The sequence below is a fragment of the Fomitopsis serialis genome (genome assembly GCF_022376445.1).
Source record: "Fomitopsis serialis strain Sig1Antser10 chromosome Unknown B0H18scaffold_118, whole genome shotgun sequence".
NCBI lineage: Eukaryota > Fungi > Basidiomycota > Agaricomycetes > Polyporales > Fomitopsidaceae > Fomitopsis > Fomitopsis serialis.
Window position 1 is genome coordinate 63708 of NW_025955078.1, and position 18276 is coordinate 81983.

Below are 18276 nucleotides of genomic sequence, written 5' to 3' on the forward strand. Positions count from 1 at the left end.
TTAGAGCTCGACGAGGCGGACTGTCTATGGTGTGCGTTACGTAAGGCGACCATAACTGTACAGTAGAAACAGCCACAAAGTCGAAATCAACAAAGCAGTGAAAAATCGGATGAGTGCAGGGGTTCAAATCCCTGAAAATGCAAACATTATGGAAACAGTAGACTGAAGGGAATGACGTCGGAAAAGATACAGCAGGCACGGTATAGTAATGGTGTCCATGTCGAATAAAGGAGAACACACCAGGACGCGTTCCACGACTTGGACAGGGCAATGGAGCTCAGAATAATTCGCAGAAATGCGGAATAAATTCCGAGCTCAACAGTGCCATCTCAAATGAAAGAATTTGCTCAAATGCATGTGGGATCTATGATTCTGAGTCTACGCATAAGCGACACTAAACCTTTATCGTATATTGCAGTATGCAGTACTTACCGAGAGAATATCCCAAAAGATCTCCAGAGCCTTCCATTCTGCATCACTGAGCTTGTATTTGCGCAGCTCCTCGAAGTCATTCTGATTGAGGAACTTGTCTACCACCTACAGGTTCCACTGTGAGTGACTTGATGATAGCTGGCAAAGTCCACTTACATTGTGGAGCTCCAGTGCATGGTTGATCATCAGCAGTGTTGATGACCAGCGAGTGACAACATCACGAAGGAGCCGGAGATCTTGTTTGTCCAATGTCTTGAGAATGGCCGAGAGGTAGTCCCGCTGAATATTTGAGGCTTGTATCTGAGCAAGACACAATGATTGAGCTCCACAGCAACAAGGTGAACATCTACTACTGTGACATACCCCTTGTATCAGTGATCGTAGTGCAGCTATGGGATCGCACCGTAAAGCATCTGAAAATGTTCTCGATGGTAGACCTTTGGGAGCAATAGCATACCTGGGCTTGGCATATAGGTCCATGAGAATGGCCTCCCCACCTGATGATACCCACAATTGAAAATACAAGCAGGGCCTGCATCCAGTCCATCCCCGTGAGGCCCCACTTGTAGCTTCCATACTAATGCCCTCCCCAGCCATGGGTGTAGTACAAGATCTCTGCAGCTTACATAGCTTGATTCATTTGTTATGACTATCAGCTAGGGTGCTTCTCATGAGGCACAATAATATACCCACAGTTCAGTGCCCACACAACTAATGATAGCAATATTTGTAATGCATCATGCAGATGTTAGAGTAGTTGAGTTGCCCATACTGTAGCTTACATAATCAGCCACTCGTGTACATTGTGCATTTGTGCGCTATATGATCCCTTGCTTTCCGCTGTCATTTCCACTGTGTTTTGGTCACCACCTTGACAGCAGAGGCCCTGAATGATACACTAGAGCTATTTGTGTATTATTTCAGGACTCTAAGGAAAGAGACTCATGTGTTGCTCTAGGTGCCTTACCAGAATTATGTCCCCTACCCCTGGGTTTTTAAAGGGGGCCCAGCACAATGAAGATGAGGAGTTTTACCAACAACTGACTCAGGTCTACCCAAATCCACTGGCCCAGGGCTGCAAAGGGGCAGGGAGGGTGACAAGGTCTGCTGCCAGGTGCCTGTCACAGGGTGGATTACACAGGGAGCTGCAAGGTTACAACTTGGTCTAGGATATTGTGTGCTAGCCATTACATCTGCATGTTAAGTGTGGACCATAAACATAGAGACACAAAAAGAAGGAAAAATAAGAAAAATAAGTGTGAGTCACACTCGCGTTACGTCACATACGTCACGCGCTGTCATCCCGACTCAGACGCGCTCTGCCACCGACGCGTCCAATGTGACACTGACGGCGATGTGGACGCTCGCAGGCCCTTTCGACTGCGACGAGCGCGACATTCCCACCTACACAAGTGCGTGACCGGGCTGCGTATAGATGACTACTAATCACACAGCTGCAGAACGGAAACTCCTCAAGAGCGGTGTCAAGTACGTCGTCGGCCGCAAAGAGCTCGACGATGCCGCGACCTTCGTCATCAAGCAGAAGAAGATCTCTCGCCACCACTTCGTCCTCAATGTTATAGATGAACCCAACGCAGATTCGGTCAGTCCACACGCTGCTTACCCCGGTCCATCCCGCACTCATCCACTCACCAGACCAACCCGAACTACCGACCAAAGCTGACTATCGTGAACCCGTCCGCGGAGGGTAAGAGGAACGTCGCACGCAGGATGGACAAGGCGAGCGGTGCTCCCCCTGCAACCCTCAACCCGGACGAGATCGTAGACGTCGACGATGGCGATGTCGTACACGTTATATTGAACATCCGCATGTCGTGCGTCGCCAGGCCTGTCATGCTTCGTCCATTACCTGACACCCGACCCTCAGTGCGCATTGGGTGCCAGTGGCCTGCCTCGCCCCTCCTACTCGGGGCATCCCACCTCCCGATCCTTCGACCTACACCTCACTAGGTAAGCCCGACATTCTCGTGGAGACGCTAGTCTCACGGTGTACTCACAGGCATCTGCGTCCGGCCAACATCCCACCCCGACGTCACCCACCACCTCTCGTCCACCATAAACCTCTCGCCCGAGCTAGCCCTCTCCCTGCTCTCCCTCACCAACATTGTCACCCCTGAGTGGCTGGCCGACCTCCTCAAAGCCGGTCGCGCACAGAAGCCGGGCGCGTTCTGCGCGCTCGAGGAGACCTTCCTTCTCCCTCTCGCGGAAAAGTACCGCCCTGTGTTCTCGCAGACCCTCCCGCCCGCGCTCAAGACGTCCAGCAAGTGGGCCCCGAATGAAGCGCGCGTCGGCATGTTCAGGGGCTGCCGCTTCATTTTCGTCGGCGAGAAGGGGCGGGAGGTACAGGAGGCGATGCGCGAGCTAGTGAAGCGCGGGGAGGGTGAGTATGAGTGCTTCGCGGTAGAGGCAGGTAGGGCGGGGTTGAGGAAGGTGCTCGCGAAAGGCAGGGCCAAGGGGAGGATATTAGTGTTGGTTGGAGAGGAGGACGCGCTTGTGCCTGCTGTCGGCAAGGACGGGTGGCAGGAACTAGTGGACGAGGCGAACAGGTGCAAAGTTTCTTCGTCCTTCCATGGTCGCTTCTTGAATGCTTTGCAGCTTCGAGATCAACTTCACCAGCCGCGAGAGGATTCTCCAAGCCGTCGTCGACGTTGATACATCTCTACTCAATCCCGACACCATACCCAATGAAGGTGGGCGACATTCGCCTGCTCATGCGCTGAACTGACATGCATGTACGACAGGTGGATCGCCACAAGCGAATCTCTCCCCACTCCCAGATGTGGTACCGAATACACACCCAGACGAACCGTCTATACCTCCCCCGACCAACGAGCGTGTGGTGCAGTCCCAGGAGCCCCAGCCGACGCGGAGCAGACTGCGCCGGCGGGTGGGCTCGCGCGCATCGTCTCGCGTGCCGTCGCCTCCGCCCGCTGCCCCTGCCCAGCCGGCGCCTGCGGAAGAGGCGCCATCGACAGAGCAGCCAAAGCGCAAGGTGAATGTTCTGTGCGTCGTGGGTCGTTGGTATGCTAAGAGAGGAGCGTCAGGGCTTGATTCGCAGAGCGGGTCGCTCGCGAGCGGCCGCTATTGACGATTCCTCTATGAATCTCGACAGCGATGGGACGCCCGCTCCCTCCTCGCAGGTCGCGCAGCCCCCGCCTGAGCCTGCGCGTGCCCCTAGTGTCGGTCCGGTACGTACCTCTCTTCCACTCTCCAGACGGCCTCGCTCACACGGGCGTTAGGAACCCACGCCGGCACGCAGCCGCCTGAAGCGCCGCGCAGGCACGCACGCTGCCACGTCGGACATCATAGACCTGACGGCGGACGCTCCCGCGCCCGAGCCGCCGCTGAAGAAATTCCGCGCACTCTTCGAGCAGAGCGACCCCGACCGCGTCACGCAGTCCGGCAGCCTCCAGACGCAGCTGGACAGTGTGACGGAGAGCGAGTCCATGCTGACGCAGGTGGCCGGAGGGGCGACGCGGCTTGCGGCTGTGGCGGAAGAGGAGGAGGAGAGTGCGCGTGGGGTCACGCAGGGCGCGGGTCCGAGTGCGGGGACACAGGCCCAGAGCCAAGGCGTGAAGAGGAAGGGCAGGGCAGGGGACGAGGACGTGGAGATAGAGGATGAAGCTGCGCCAGCGAGCAAGCGGCGTGCAGTCGAGGGTGCGGACGCGGTGCAGCCGTCACAGACGCAAGCTGCTGCCAAGCCCCCGTCGCGCGCCGCGTCCAAGCCTCCGTCCAAGCCCAATCAGACCCAGAAGACCGAGAAAGCGTCGGGGGCGGCCCCGGGGAAGCCGGACATAGATGAGGCATTCCTCAAAGCGGTCGCCTCGACGAAGAAGGGCAAGCGCGCGGAGGACACGTTCGACCGCGAGTTCAATAACCTGCGGATCTCGAAGCCGGAGCTGGAGCAGGCGCAGGAGCGCGACGCGTGGGCCGTGCTGGACGAATTCGGGGATGATGGGGATCTGCGGGGCAACTTCATGGTTATCGTGGAGATGGAGGTGCACGAGAAGCCGCAAAGGCCGGCTTTGGTGAGAGGCGACGAAGAGAGGGCAGACTGGGCGGGTAGAGTGGATTTCAAGAAGTTCAAGAAGGTTTGTGCTTTGTGTTGGTCATCTGGTCCTTGCTGACGCTTGGTGCGCAGAAATCGATTGCAGGGAGGAAACCGGCTGTCGAGGTCTATGCCGATGACGAGAACGATTACGACATAAGCTCGCGTACGCTGTCTCCAGCTCATTGTGTTGTTCGAGTATTGACTAGCTCGCAGAACTGTGGAAGGGCTCTCAAGCACGTTCCCAGTTGGCGTCTCAATCGCAGTCGCAATCACAGGAGACCCATAAGCCAGAGTCGACACAGAATCGGAGGCAGAAGACGCAAACGCAGACGCAAAAGACTCAGAGCGGCAAGGCGAAGGCGAAAGCAATCGTTCTCGACGACTCCGACGAGGATGCTATGCCACCGCCTCCGACCCAGCCCGCCAAGTCTCAAAGGAAAGCCCCAAGCCGTGCCGGCTCCGCTCTACCTCGAGCAAAGACGCATAAGACCCAGCCACTGTTTATCGAATCCGACGAAGAGGAGGCGGGGCCAATGTCACAGACTATGGCGGACGATGACGACTTTGACGCGATCAAGGACGCCGATGAATTGGACATGGACGATGATGTGTCTACGCTGCGTTCAAGCGGGCGAGGGACGCAGAGCCGTGTTACCCGCGGAACGAAGAAGGGTGGCGCATCGAAGGCTACGGCACCTGTGATATTGGACGATGATTCCGATGATGAGGCTGCATATGTGGGCTTTGCATCGCGGAAGAATACACGAAGGAGATAGGTGTTAACGGCTGCTCGTTTGGGTGCGCAAATGAACCATGCCGGTGCATTGAAGGCATGCAGCGCTGGGGGACGAAGGCTCAGGCCCAGGGCGAATGTAATAAACCATCGTAATGCTGGCTGTGACAACTTGGAAGGTTCAATGTAGAGTCGATGCAGCGTAGATGGCATTTGCGTAGCCTCGATATAGTACACTAGGCCACTCATAGATCTAGCTTTGTCTTTGCCAAGTTTCGCTATCCACGTGTACTGACACCATGTCCACAAGTAATTTGGTTTCAGTCCAGCTGTTGCACAGACCAGCTATAATTTGGAACATTCTACATTTGCAATACATGGCTACTTGATCTGCTCACGCCAATCGGTCCCCCTCCCTCCTACAAGCCACGCCAGCCCCTACGTCGTCTTGATCTTCATATGCACGCTCTTCGCCCTCGTGAGCTGGTCATACCCTGCACCCGCACATCAGCATCCCCGCACAGTCCTGTCACACCACAAGCCTCGCACGACTCACCGAACTTGCTCAAGCTGACGCCGCGCCCGCTGTCCTTCACGCCCGTCCACGCGAGCGCAGGGTCCAGCGCGTCGCACCTGTCGCCCACGACTCAGCGCACGAACCAACCAACAGCCGATGGAGGGAAGAAACGGGAAACGGGACGCGCACCGGTTCAGGAAGACGGTCCCCGTGAAGAGCTCGTCCGTGATCCGGAGGAACGCGGCCTCGGACTCGGGGTGCGCCGCGGCGTCGGTCCAGACGGAGGCTGTGAGCCCGTAGGGCGAGTCGTTCATGAGCGTGACTGCCTCTTCGTCGGAGGATACCTGCGGCGCGAATGGGCGGTGAGCCAAGGCATGAAAGCGCGGCAAGGGGGAGGAGGCGGCCGGACCTTCATTATGCCGATGACGGGTCCGAAGGTCTCTTCCTATGAGAGAGGACGTGCGTTGAGCGCGTTGGAAGAGCACGGTTGGGGAGGGACTGACCATCATGACGTCCATCGCTGCGAAAAAAAAAATTACGTTGAGCGCACAGGCCTGCTAGGGTAACCAACGAAAGACAGGCGCACAGTGATCAACGTCGACCAGCACCTGCGGCGCGACATACGCCGTGCCCCTTCACCGTCCGCGCGATCAGTCCAAGCACGGTCTTACTCCAAAACACTCACGGCTGCGCGGTGGCAAACAAGTCCTCCGGAATGAGCGCCTTCGCACCTGCTTTCACTACGTAGCCGTGAGCGTGAACATGCAGTACGCGGGAACTCGGTTGAGCGGGGAAAGGACGTACCGGCGTCCGCGACCTGCTTGCGGATCTTCTCCGCGCTCGCGACGCTGACGACAGGGCCGAGGTTCGTCCCCGGCAGTGTCGGGTCACCAAGCTTGTATCCCTGTATGGAAGTGAATGTCCAATGAGTAGGACGAAGGGGGGACGGAAGAGAAGAGGGCGGGAAAGAGCCTTCGCGAGGAAGCGCACCTTCACAAGCTCGACGAACTTCGCGACGAAGGGTTCGTAGATCGATTCGTGGACGTATATGCGCTATAAACGGATGAGATGGGCTGCACGACAGTCGCGGGACGCCGTTGGCGAATGCTTACCTCGACGGCACAGCAGGACTGGCCCGAGTTGAACATCGCGCCTGGTATATGCGCGGTCAAGTCAACACACCAGGCGTACCAGCAGAAGGGAAGCACGTACCGTCTACCAGCTCGGCGGCCGTGTAGTCGAGCTGCGCATCCGCGCGCACGTACGCCGGATCCTTTCCACCGAGCTACACCCCCACATGTCCTTCGTCACCGACACGTCTCCCAATGACCCACGCGAAGTCGACGCACCTCAAGACCAACACCCTTGAATCCCGCGCCCGCCGCCGCCTGCGCGACCGCCTTCCCGCCGACGACGCTCCCCGTGAAGCTGACAAAGTCGACCTTCGGGTGTGTCACGGCAAACGCGGCGAGCTCCGGCGAGAGGTGGGCGACCTGGAGGAGGTCCTGGGGGAGCCCGGCGCGCGACCAGGCGAGGGCGAAGCGCTCGGCGGTGAGCGGGGTCTGGGGCGACGGTTTGAGGATGACGGAGTTGCCGGCGACGAGGGCGGGCAGGACGGAGTTGATGGAGGTGAGGTAGGGGTAGCTGTGGTAGAAGTGGAGGTCAGGAGGTCTGGGAAGGAACGCATGAGGGTGAGACGCACTTCCAGGGAGCGATGACGAGGACGACGCCCATGGGGGCACGCTTGATGTACCGCCGGAAGCCAGGCTTGTCGGTGTCGGCGAGAGAGACGTCGGCGAGGCTGGACTCTGCGATGGAGAGCATGTATGCGGCGCGGTCGAGGGTGCCCCGGACCTCCCCGGGTACTTGGGAGACGGGACTATGGATTGCACGAGCGCAATCTCAGCGGCGAGGCAAGACAGGGAGGCGAGGAACGTACCGGCCCATCTGCACTGTGAGCTCCAAGGAGATCTCCTCGCCCATGGCCTTGAACTCATCCTGCAAAGGCATCCACGCACTTAGACGGTGCTACATTCGCATTCCCGTACCACGTACGCACCATGAACTTCGTCGCAATAGCGATCCTCTCCTTCAGCGGCACACGAGCCCACTGCTTCTGGGCAACCTCAGAGCGTTCGATGACATTGTTGAGCGCGGACTGGGACGGATATGTGCGGGTGACGAGAGGGTGCTGGGTGTGGGGGCTGATGGTCGTCTGGGACTCGGGCGCGGACATGGCGGTGGCGGATGAACGCGTGCTGAGAGCAGATCGCGATCACGGACGACTCGTACATTCTCAATCTCAGATCACCCTCCCCGCTACACCCGGGCCGGCTCCAGTCGTTCAGCAACATCGCTCGTGTGCGTACTTGTGGCACCCAATCTCATGTCCAGGCATCCTGGTGTACGATAAGCTGAGGAGCATGGTTCTGGATGGCGGGAACGCGACGCTACTTGGCGGCGGACAGCACAGAGGTGGGACAGGCGCCTTCAACGCATTCAAAAGTGTGTTCTACGCGCATGACTCCGCAGCTGAGTACTACGCCTCACTTTGGAATGCCCGCAGGTCGTTGGCGCGACAGGACGATCTCGATAGGTCAGAGGATATGCCCCATCTCTATGCCGACACTGAATCCTCCCACAAATTCATTGACGTAGTCGACGCGAGGTCCGGTTTTTGAAGCCAAGAAGTAATCGAGAACGCCGCAAGCTCTGGGGCGCCAGAATACACAGTCACATTGGCTTGCAACTTGAGCACGCCCAAATGGCCCACCACAATCTAAACGGGAGGCTGTGTTCCGTATCATCGCATAGCACGGCCGAGTCCTTGCTGAGAGACACTCCGCCCACAAAACGGAAACCCCGCTCCAGAGCTGTGATGCGCCTTTTTGAGATGGTAGTCCGCCTACAGATCCGAGCATTAGTCAGTCTACTGGCCGTAGTGATGCGTCATCGGCTCACCTTGCCTTGGTAAGCATGGATTGTCGGGCTCGAGTATGAGACGATTAACTTACCAGAACCCACACGGTATTGCGTGGCTTGCGCTCGCCAGAGCCGCGTCCTCGTCTATGCGCGGCGTGACGCACCGTTCCCTCCCAGTCTGTCCAATGTTACGCCAAACCCACGGTGTCTTGATATGCACGTCTGCGATAGACATGGAACGCAGCCTACTAATTTTCCATCATGATGTGCTACTTCAAGACCTACTGATTACTCTTCATAGATCGCCCGTATTCCGGGCCACGACCGAGTAGCAAGTCAGAGCCCGCGCACGCTCAAGCAGAGCACAGACTCAGAGCAGAGAAGTGAGGGGGTTTGAAATGAAAGAACTTCAACTCAGAATGGACCAGCGTGTCGGTCACGTGGGCGCGACCCGTATCGAGCGGAACCCTTGGATTTTCGAAGATCAGAGGCTGGAGGAGGTTTGGTAAGTTCGGCAAGTGTCTTCCTGGTGCATCTTTCTGTATGTACTCACCGTCGACAGCAAGGCAAGGACTGGATAATCTGCAGCGTACAAGTTGTGTGCCGCCTGAGCGGTTCACTCAAGGTTCACTTCGGCTGAGTTGCCAATCAATATCGTTATGCTGGCCCCCACTCTCCTCCGACTCGTCGTTCCTCGTTCCCACTTAGTCACCATGACGCACACACCCTTCTCGGCATATATCAGTGCCCGAATGTGACAACACTTATTGGCAGTTGACCTCAACCCGCATCTCCTCCACCCACTATCCTGCGCGTCGTACTAGCCCCCGTCTAACATCCAAATGTCTGTCGCAAAGAAGTCTATGCCATATGGTGCGTATCCTGTGCTCTGTTGGTGTATTCCGCTGCAGTACCTGACGCGTCCGATGTCGACAGTCCGCCTGGGCAAGTCTGGCCTGAAGGTGTCGAAGATCATCCTGGGATGTATGTCGTACGGCCACAAGGGCTGGAGAGAATGGGTCATTGACGATCAGGAGGAGGTCAGCAAGCACATAAAATACGCGTGAGCCCTTCACTTGACCCGCTGCATCGCGCCCTTCGACGAACGCGGACGACAGCTACGACCACGGCATCCAGACCTTCGATACGGCAAATGTACGTCCATTCTTTGCGCATCTCGCGCATACCTACGGGTGACGCGGACTCGCTCTCAAGATGTACTCGAACGGCTGCTCCGAGGTCATGCTCGGCAAGGCCATCAAGGAGCTCGAGCTGCCCCGCGAGGAGCTCGTCATTCTCACCAAGGTCAGCCCATCCCCTCACAGGCCCATCGCTCCGCTCAGGCGACGATGCGCAGGTGTGGCATCCACTCGCGCCAAAATTCGGCATGGACGTGACGCTAGCGAGTGCGGCGGACCACGGTATCATCAACCAGAAGGGTCTGAACCGCAAGGTGCGTTCGATCGTTCGGGGTTGCTTAGACGGTGCGCGTATAATGACATGGTGTGCTTCCAGCATATCTTCGACTCCATCAAGAACAGCCTCGAGCGTCTGCAGCTCGACTACGTCGACGTACTCCAGTGTATGTCTCGAGTCGCGGCAAACTGCTTGGATTCTTTGATGTTGACATATGCTCCTTCCAGGCCATCGTTTCGACTACGATACACCGATCGAGGAAACGGTCCGTGAATGTCTGTTAGCCGATCCGAACCCACTCTGACCCTCCGCAGATGCAAGCCCTCCACGACGTCGTGCAAGCCGGGTACGCCCGATACATCGGCATGAGCTCGTGCCACGCCTACCAGTGTACGTATCCGTGCTGACAGCACCTCATACTGCAATGCTGACGAAACTCACAGTCCACGCCATGCAGAGTGCGCACCCCCGCCTTACTTTCAAAAAGAACACATCTCGACGCTGACACCGTACTCGCGCCGACAGACTACGCCATCCAGAACAAGCTCACACCGTTCATCTCCATGCAGAACCACCACAGCCTCGTCTACCGCGAGGAAGAGCGCGAGATGTTCCCCACACTCAAGGTGCCGTCTCCCCGCGCCGGCTCTCCTACATCCCTCCGGTCTGACCGTCTACGTAGATGTTCGGCGTCGGCGCGATCCCGTGGTCGCCCCTCGGCCGCGGCATCCTCACCCGCCCGCTCTCCGCGCAGACGAAGCGCGGCGAGACCGACGCGTCAGTACCGCCCCTCCGCCCTGCAGTCGCGCGTGCTCATCTGGCCCTCCTGCAGCGCCGCGGGCCCGTAGAAGACGTGGGCGGGCACCGCCGACGTCGTCACCCGGTACGTCTCTCCGCCGCGGACATGCTGTTCCTTGCTGATGCGGGCATGCAGGGTGGAGGAGCTCGCGGGCAAGAAGGGGGTGAGCATGGCGCAGGTCGCGCTTGCGTGGAGCTTGGCGAGGGACGGTGAGTGCGCGTGGAGTCGGGCGGCGCGTTCGTGGTGTTGATGTGGACGCGCGTTCTGCGCTGCAGACGTGTCGGCGCCGATCGTGGGCACGACGAGCCTCAAGAACCTCGAGGAGCTCATCGGTGCGCCCCAGTCCCCGTCTGCGTCTGCGTCTCTGAGGTGCTGACGGTGCTTGACGGACAGACGCGCTGGACGTCGAGCTGACTCCGGACGAGATCAAGTACCTCGAGGAGGCATACAAGCCGATCGCAGTGTATGGCCACTCGTAAGCGATAGTGGAACGCGCGGGCGTGGGGCAAAGATGCGTGCGACGCGCAGACGAGTGTGGTTTCCTCGCAAAATGGGTAGTATGGAGTCCAGGCATGTGTCATGCATGGTACAGTAGGAAGTATGACTCACATGTGTACGATAGTGATAGCAACTCGCAAAATGGAAGCATGGATTACACTGCGTCCCACTGGATGTGCCTGCGGCGGTCCCACTGTGTATATCTTTCACCTGATCAGATCGACGATATGATTCAAGTACGTCGTAGTGCTGCTAGTGATGGAACTAGTGGAGGGTGGTATCAGGTGGCTGTCTGCACAGGTAAGCCGCCATTTCGTCTGCCAATTTGCTATGCCGATCTGATCCAATCGAGCAAGTTGACTTACAAGGTTATGTTGATGCCGCGACCTGAATCTATTAGCAGTACACAACAGGCATTCTATACAACGGCACTGCACGGCAATGTTGTCGCGTCCACCGTTCTCAAGCTGCTGCTCCCCATCTACAGCTCAGATCGCCTGACGACGTCGCTCTCCTGCGGAGTGAAGGTAGGTTCCGCGCGGAAGCCCAACAGGTACTCCATAATTTGGTATGCAGCCTGCGCCGGTTGCAATCAGGTCCGCTCAGCATCGCTCTACAGATTTGCACTCACCGCTGGAGAGAACTCGGGTACCATATGCCCGCTCAGCTCGACCTCGAAGTAGGCCAGGCCGCGCTCGTAGTGGGCCGTGCCCAGTGCACCGACGCCATCAACGATGAAGCTGTCATTTGCGATAGGTGTTTGGAATCCCTGCATACCGTTCCCTGCGCAGACCATGTCACATCAACATCAGCTTTGCCCCCCGCACAACCAGAGGACTCACAAGTCATACTACCATCGCGCCCCACACCCCATCAGCCGACCGCGCACAGCACAACATAGCAACACAAGGCACCACTCACTTCTGCAGCGCGATCCGCGTGCCCTCGCTGATCAGCACGAAGTCCGCGAGGCCGTGCACGACCACCGCCCGCGCGCTCTTCTCGATCACGTTCGGGAGCACGCTGAACACGGGCGGGAGGCTATTATCGCCGTCGGGGAACACGTCCACATCGGAGCACTCCGCCCAGGCGACGTCCGCGGGCGCGTGGATCGCCGCCTTCACGTCCGCGCGGTCGAAGTAGAGCGGCGCGAGCTGCGTCTGCGGGAAGGACCCCGGGAAGCCGAGCACGTCCCACAGGATCGGCCACTGCCCGTGAGTTAAGTAAGACGGGCCGGGTCAGCGCGTCTGGACGGAAGGGGGCGGCGGCGGGTGGAGACGCACCGTGTCGAAGATGCGGTAGATGTTGAACGCGGGGTTGACGTCGAGCGCCGCGGCGAAGATCGCGTCCCACACGTCGCACCCGGCGTCGGCCTCGACGCTCGTGCCCGGCAGGGGCAGCAGCCCGGTGGGCGGATAGGCGAGGTACTTGTCCGTGTAGTCCGCGTAGTTGCAGGCGGCGGCCTGCGCGTCGAGCGTGTCCATGAACGTCTCGTTGAACGCGAAGACGTTCCGGTACTTGTGCACGAAGCTCACGGCGGGGATCTGCTCTTGGACGACGTCCCACGAGAGCGAGGCTGCGCAAACCCGTCAGAGGTGTGTGGGTGACGGATCGGACATGGAAGAAGGTACGGACGATCGGAGATCCAGAAGCCTTTGAGGTCGAGGTCGAGAGCGTCGGGGTGCTCGTAGATGTAGTTGGCGGTGTCTGCAAGTAGGTATCTGAGACTACAGGCTCGTGCAGATCAACTCAGAAGCACTCACAAGGAACGTAGGTCCCGGCATACTTCGATCACCGTCAGCACTGAAATTGAACGAGAAGCCACGGCGACAGCACCCACACTCTCCCCGGTAGTGTAGAAGTTCTTCCCCTTCAGCTCGGAGAAGACCTCGAGGAACTGGTGCAGGAAGCCAACGAGCTGCTCAGCCAGTTGGTCTTCATTCTGCCGACGAGCTCGATGAGATCGCCTCGATCAACAATGCGGAGACGCCGCACCTCGATATCTGGCGTGCCCTGGGAGAAACCCGTCCCGACCGGCTGGTCGATATACAGGATACTCGAGAGGTTCGTCCAGCTATAGTCGTTCGGCGTAGGTTTCGCTTGTCCGTGAGACCACTGGATCGGCTGTGCCAGGTCAACGGGATCCGTCAATCGACAATATCATAAGAATCACGAACGAGGACGCACCCCGTTCTCTTGCAGGAGGCCCTCTAGGGACGAGCATCCGGGGCCTCCGTTGATCCTGGGAAGAGGTTGTTGAACGATCGCGGGATGCATAAGGAGAACCCTACGTACCACATGATGAGGTCATCGAGACTGCCTTGCGGACCAGGCGGGAAGAACCAGAAGAACAGCTACGCGGCAAGCTCAACTCACCGACGCAAGCCGTAGCACGTCCAGCACCACACTTACCTGACGCGTCTCATCGGTCTTGTTGCTAATCGGCAGCAAGCCCGCCCAGCTCGGGCCAATGTCCCAATCGACCAACGGGATAGCCGAGCCATTCACCCAGAACTCTGCACGCACCTCAGACCCAGATTCACGCGCATATATGCCATGTGAGTAGAGACTGTGACGCACCTGACGCCTTCGGGTTAGAGAAGGTAATGTTCTTGACGGTGCCCGGACCACCCGCGACCGCGTCGGCTCGTGGCGGGACGGCCCACTTCCTCGCAGCCTGCTCTTGGTATGCGCGAAGCTTGTGCATCGGCATCATCTTCTTCGCATCGACGCCCGCCGCTGCACCGAGCGCCGCGAGCGCGAGCACTGCACGCGACATCGCAGAGAGCCTCATGGCGGCAGGTGTGTCCCTCAGCTCGAGTAGCGTCCGTGCCTCAGAGATGAGTGCGACAGGGATGACAAGGGGCGAGGGGGAATAGACGGACCTTCGAGACGCACTTGAGCTTTATATATACTGCACATTCGCACACGGGGGCGGACACCCCGAGCCACCCGACGCGACGCTTCGGGGGTGATGGGGGTCGGTGGCGGATGCGTCAATTGGCAGCGTGGCGACCGGGGAGAAGCACCAGGAAGCAGCACGCCCGCGACGGTTCCTCGGAGGAACGCACAGAACCTGCATTCATTACGCCGCACGAGGCCGGTCTCGGGCGATGTTTCAGGCGGCCTTCGCTGCTATCTCCACTGGAGTAGTAGCCTCGCATCCTCGTAGCAGTACTAGTAGAGCGCAAGTAGAGTGCATACTTTGACCATTCTGACCCCCGCGGCCATGCTCGGATCAACCCCGACGCAGCTCGGAGCCAACACTTCATCCTGCCAGGCCGAGGCCGGGACAGGAGCATATGCAACGCGGAAATGAAGTGTCCGCATGCATCGTACTCAGAGTGAGAAGAAGTCCGACGCCAGAGGTTCCGAGACTGAGAACCCGGACACAACGCACATGGCGTAGAACGGTCAACAAACAGAGCCACCCATCGATGATCATTTATTCAATGTGCATGGCAGGGCGAGGAAATATCGCATGCGCTCACACTCCCCGCACATGGCCCGACGCAAATCAGCCCTTCGGCTTCCCTCCACTGGCAGACGTCCCCCGACTTGTAGAACTCTGCGTCGCTGCTCTCTCACTGACTTCCATCGCATGCCCCGTGTGAAGCACGCGTCTTCGAGACGCGTACTTACACACCAAGCCGCGTGTCGCCCTCTGGCGGGCTCGAGATGGACAAGAATAGGCCCAAGCAGTTTGAGAACGAGATGAAACAAAGATGGAATGGATATTGATGTAAAGGCCGTCCGAGGCGCCATAAAGCAGCCCCTGGCCGCACATACTGGGTGGCAGCGGACGATATGCCACGGCTGGGATACGCAATGCCTCCATTCCCTGCGTGCTCAGCTCGCAAACTGCATGCCGATCTGCTTGCCTGGGTGGTTGGAAGACAATCACGTAGCCTGTAGCCTGAAGGACGTGGTGAGCGATGTAGGATCTAGCAGCGTCACGCACATGATGCTTGTCAAGGCGAACGGGCAGTCTCGCGCTATGGGCTCAAGGGTATCAATACCTTTCAACGCTCACAGCGGTGGTACGACATACCTGGGTACTACATGTCAAGTTGGGAGCTATTGGGAGGGATCAGGGAGGGACACATCCCCGGTACCTGCGGAACTGTGTCCGAGTACCGCGGACGCGCGTTGGCACGGTCACGTTGCCGCGACGCAGACCGTGCAAGCGCCGACAGCCGCTTCAACCTGAGACTCGTGAAGCTCAGTGCGGGATACGACCATCCACAGCTAGCAGATTGACGCAATGCTACATTCGAACCACGCGTTCGACGCCACGACAGTACAATGAGCCGCTACAATCACCAGACATCCATGAATATCGATACGGAGCATTCACCTGGAGAACGAGGAGACCAGTCGGGACAGCGAGGAGCCTAGTCCGTTTCGGAGTCACGATCAGCCTCGGAAACCTCCTCAGCCTCAGCCTCAGCCTCCGCCTCCGCCTCCGCCTCTGCTTCCACAGCCGCGCGATAGATATCATCCTCGATGTAGATGTCCGCCTCCCCCTCCATGGTCGACCCTTGATGGCACGCCGCCGCGTGCTTCCACCTGTCACACCGCGCACCGCGAGCTGCAGTCAGCGCACACAAAAGTGGACGGCGTCAGCGTACCAGTGTATCTCCTTGACCTGCGCCAGACAGTCAGCAATCCCGACACCGAGACGAGCGAACGGCGGCGCGCACCTTCGTGGGGACGTCCTTGACGCCCTCAACGGCGACCCACTTTTTGCACCTGTGGCACTTGCCCTGCATGAGATGGGTCTTCTCGAGCTTGCCGACCGTCGTGCGCTGCACGGTCCGGAACGCGAGCGGGGGCGAGAACGGGCGGCCGGTCATCGCGGAGATGCCTAAAGGTGGGTTAGTCATTCACATCGCCATTTGAGTGACGAGTAAAGCGAGGGTACCGTGCGCGTATTGCATGTGGTAGCTGAGGTAGTGTCAGTTAAGAGGGTCAGCGGACAGTGCGTATGAGTGCTCTATTGTCGTGGTGAGATTCAATACGGAGAACAGGAGACGGACGTACCACTTGAACGCAGAGAACTTGGTAGAGAGCCAGAGCTTCTTGTCCTCGCCACCGCGACTCCTGCTCTCCATGCAGCACGGACATAGCCCGACCTGCGCGACAATGAAGACACAATCTACGCGCGGACGGGAGGCATACCTTCGTCGTGCCCCTCCCCTTCACGAAGCGAGGGGTGTACAGATCGAAGGCGTCGCGCGGCGGGTTGAAGGTAGCGTCGGAGAGGCCTTTGGTCTTCGCGTACCTGTGAAACGTCAAGCGGAATGGACAACGCGGCGTGGATCGGCCATCTTACTTGGAAACGTATTCCTCTTGGTACGAGCTCACCGCGAAGCGTCTGTAGAATAACGAAAATTCGGGGTCAATGGGGACCTGTGGAGGGAATGTGCGCTGAGGGATGAGGGCGTCTTCGTCCGCGGAAGGAGCCTGATTGTCTTGTTCGGGGCGTTCGGGTATGACACGTTCTCCAGAGTCGGGTCTTCGCCTCTTCCGAGCGGGGAGAACCAGAGACCGCTCGAGCTCGGTATCCTTCAAGGGTCTCTTGCGAGTACCAGAGGGGCGAGCCATCGTTGAAGTGGACGCAGCGGGCAGATGAGCAGAACGGTCCAGCCTTCGCGAACGAGTGTGATAGCGCAGACCGAGAGCCTCGCGCATAGCGCGCTTGTCGGCGCTGTCCATGACCTTAGATCTCGGTGCAGAAGCGGTAGTAGATGCAGCAGGGGGAGATGACTTTTCAGCAGTGGCAGCGCGTACGCGTACGGCGGGCGAGCCTTGGACAGAACAGGCGGGAGCACAGGGAGAGGTGGGCATCGACGAGAGCGCAGAAAGAGCGGGCGAGAGCAGTTCGGAGAGAGATGCGGAGGGACAGTCTGATTCGAGGGATGTCCTCCGGTCTTGGGCAGCCGTGTACGCGGCGAGAGACTGGATCTTGCTTGCAGGTGTGGCCACATAGGAGTTATGTCCGCTACTAGGTGTGGCTGGCTTGCGGGTTGCACTGCGAGAGAGCGAGCGGACGCCATAACGGTGGACCGGAGATACCGAGGAGCCGACGGCTGCCCAGAGCGCGCTAGGAGAAGAGAAGAGGGCCTGCAGCGGGGTGGAGGGAGACGAGCACGAGTTTGAGGCAAAGCCCGAGAGCTGACTGGACGGGAACCCGAGCGCAAAGGGAGGTGTCGAGGAGACCGCTTGCAGCGAGTCCTTGTACGGAGAGATGAGGTCGTTCCGCGAGGCCTCGTAGAGGTACGGGTCAGAGTCCCAGTCCACGAAGGAGTTCCGCAGGCCGGCAGTCTGGAACATGCCTGGTGAATAGCTGTACGCAGTCAAGGGCATGCTGGGTCTTGGGTTGGCGCAGGTCGCGTTGAAGGAGCTGTATGAGACGCCGTTTTGAGCCATGTTCGCGAGAGAATCGGCGGCTATATGCGCGTCGTTTCAGCCCTCAACGCGTCCTCTGTGCAATCAAAGCCAAGGAAAAGCAGAAGGATACCTTTGGGACGCCTAGGAGGGAGCAGGACGCGACGGGGAGATGGTGGTGGCTTGGAAGGAAGAGGCGCGTTGCGCGTTCCGCGCCTGATGCAGCCGCGCGCCCCCGATCACCAGGCTGGACAGTGACACGGACATTGCGCGCGACCTCGAACACCGCACTGAGCGTGCATGACACCGCATTGATTGCGGCCTGCCCATTCCGTCTCCCTGCAAGTCTCTCTCCTGCTCTCTCCCCGTCCTCCACACTCGCCCTTGTCGCTATGGACCAATGGACAAAGCTTCAGGCTGGACTTTCCGGCCTCAACATCGGCCAGTCCGCCAACAAGTTCGCAAAGGGCTTTAACACCACCGTCCAGGCGACCAAG

General features: G+C 58.8%; 6 protein-coding genes across 6 annotated transcripts; 2 read left to right on the forward strand and 4 right to left on the reverse strand.

Moving 5' to 3' along the window:
* Positions 1-912, reverse strand: B0H18DRAFT_1124240 (uncharacterized protein; the record flags this gene model as incomplete). The annotated part of the gene is made up of 4 exons (XM_048034823.1): positions 1-24; positions 433-537; positions 589-732; positions 796-912. 4 exons carry the CDS (start codon positions 910-912, stop codon positions 1-3), a joined length of 390 nt encoding a protein of 129 aa, XP_047887693.1.
* An 859-nt stretch (positions 913-1771) lies between these two features.
* On the forward strand, positions 1772-5549 carry B0H18DRAFT_1038437 (uncharacterized protein). Its single transcript, XM_048030441.1, has 11 exons — positions 1772-1844; positions 1893-2035; positions 2089-2267; positions 2321-2403; positions 2453-2999; positions 3049-3143; positions 3195-3445; positions 3498-3641; positions 3693-4544; positions 4595-4667; positions 4718-5549. The coding sequence occupies exons 1-11, from the start codon at positions 1787-1789 to the stop codon at positions 5278-5280; spliced, it is 2988 nt and encodes a 995-aa protein (XP_047887694.1). The 5' UTR covers positions 1772-1786; the 3' UTR covers positions 5281-5549.
* On the reverse strand, positions 5550-8011 carry B0H18DRAFT_1038439 (Aldehyde/histidinol dehydrogenase). The gene is made up of 15 exons (XM_048030442.1): positions 7814-8011; positions 7694-7752; positions 7457-7633; positions 7104-7398; positions 6967-7039; positions 6867-6907; positions 6745-6807; positions 6559-6658; positions 6440-6494; positions 6341-6387; positions 6258-6274; positions 6164-6199; positions 5944-6098; positions 5794-5870; positions 5550-5731 (listed from the first exon to the last, which is right to left on the reverse strand). The coding sequence occupies exons 1-15, from the start codon at positions 7988-7990 to the stop codon at positions 5676-5678; spliced, it is 1428 nt and encodes a 475-aa protein (XP_047887695.1). The 5' UTR covers positions 7991-8011; the 3' UTR covers positions 5550-5675.
* A 1507-nt stretch (positions 8012-9518) lies between these two features.
* On the forward strand, positions 9519-11370 carry B0H18DRAFT_1124243 (Aldo/keto reductase; the record flags this gene model as incomplete). Its single annotated transcript, XM_048034824.1, has 15 exons — positions 9519-9549; positions 9613-9739; positions 9795-9831; positions 9892-9981; positions 10034-10129; positions 10192-10258; positions 10320-10357; positions 10407-10482; positions 10536-10550; positions 10618-10718; positions 10775-10873; positions 10941-10975; positions 11027-11100; positions 11167-11223; positions 11285-11370. 15 exons carry the CDS (start codon positions 9519-9521, stop codon positions 11368-11370), a joined length of 1029 nt encoding a protein of 342 aa, XP_047887696.1.
* A 263-nt stretch (positions 11371-11633) lies between these two features.
* On the reverse strand, positions 11634-14178 carry B0H18DRAFT_1038480 (Alpha/Beta hydrolase protein). Its single transcript, XM_048030443.1, has 13 exons — positions 13970-14178; positions 13802-13905; positions 13685-13743; positions 13577-13631; positions 13385-13513; positions 13230-13331; positions 13153-13174; positions 13025-13096; positions 12673-12965; positions 12311-12597; positions 12232-12239; positions 12021-12172; positions 11634-11966 (listed from the first exon to the last, which is right to left on the reverse strand). Exons 1-13 carry the CDS (start codon positions 14166-14168, stop codon positions 11871-11873), a joined length of 1578 nt encoding a protein of 525 aa, XP_047887697.1. The 5' UTR covers positions 14169-14178; the 3' UTR covers positions 11634-11870.
* Positions 14179-15656: 1478 nt separating this feature from the next.
* Positions 15657-17956, reverse strand: B0H18DRAFT_1038482 (uncharacterized protein). Its single transcript, XM_048030444.1, has 7 exons — positions 16725-17956; positions 16571-16673; positions 16436-16524; positions 16314-16336; positions 16093-16256; positions 16021-16037; positions 15657-15958 (listed from the first exon to the last, which is right to left on the reverse strand). The coding sequence occupies exons 1-7, from the start codon at positions 17819-17821 to the stop codon at positions 15784-15786; spliced, it is 1668 nt and encodes a 555-aa protein (XP_047887698.1). The 5' UTR covers positions 17822-17956; the 3' UTR covers positions 15657-15783.
* Positions 17957-18276: the final 320 nt, after the last annotated feature.

What these genes read in the sequence shown, in the direction of transcription:
- B0H18DRAFT_1038439 (XM_048030442.1), bottom strand. Translation starts at nt 7,990, where the DNA reads ATGTCCGCGCCCGAGTCCCAGACGACCATCAGCCCCCACACCCAGCAC. An exon ending in CTATTGCGACGAAGTTCATG is followed by an intron (nt 7,753 to 7,813) that starts GTGCGTACGTGG and finishes ATGCCTTTGCAG; the next exon opens with GATGAGTTCAAGGCCATGGG. An exon ending in AGTTCGTCGAGCTTGTGAAG is followed by an intron (nt 6,659 to 6,744) that starts GTGCGCTTCCTC and finishes ACTTCCATACAG; the next exon opens with GGATACAAGCTTGGTGACCC.
- B0H18DRAFT_1038482 (XM_048030444.1), bottom strand. Translation starts at nt 17,821, where the DNA reads ATGGCTCAAAACGGCGTCTCATACAGCTCCTTCAACGCGACCTGCGCC. An exon ending in CAAGAGGAATACGTTTCCAA is followed by an intron (nt 16,674 to 16,724) that starts GTAAGATGGCCG and finishes GACGTTTCACAG; the next exon opens with GTACGCGAAGACCAAAGGCC. An exon ending in CCACATGCAATACGCGCACG is followed by an intron (nt 16,257 to 16,313) that starts GTACCCTCGCTT and finishes ACCCACCTTTAG; the next exon opens with GCATCTCCGCGATGACCGGC.
- B0H18DRAFT_1038437 (XM_048030441.1), top strand. Translation starts at nt 1,787, where the DNA reads ATGTGGACGCTCGCAGGCCCTTTCGACTGCGACGAGCGCGACATTCCC. An exon ending in ATGAACCCAACGCAGATTCG is followed by an intron (nt 2,036 to 2,088) that starts GTCAGTCCACAC and finishes TCCACTCACCAG; the next exon opens with ACCAACCCGAACTACCGACC. An exon ending in ATTTCAAGAAGTTCAAGAAG is followed by an intron (nt 4,545 to 4,594) that starts GTTTGTGCTTTG and finishes CTTGGTGCGCAG; the next exon opens with AAATCGATTGCAGGGAGGAA.
- B0H18DRAFT_1038480 (XM_048030443.1), bottom strand. Translation starts at nt 14,168, where the DNA reads ATGTCGCGTGCAGTGCTCGCGCTCGCGGCGCTCGGTGCAGCGGCGGGC. An exon ending in CTCTAACCCGAAGGCGTCAG is followed by an intron (nt 13,906 to 13,969) that starts GTGCGTCACAGT and finishes AGGTGCGTGCAG; the next exon opens with AGTTCTGGGTGAATGGCTCG. An exon ending in AGGGCACGCCAGATATCGAG is followed by an intron (nt 13,332 to 13,384) that starts GTGCGGCGTCTC and finishes GCTCGTCGGCAG; the next exon opens with AATGAAGACCAACTGGCTGA.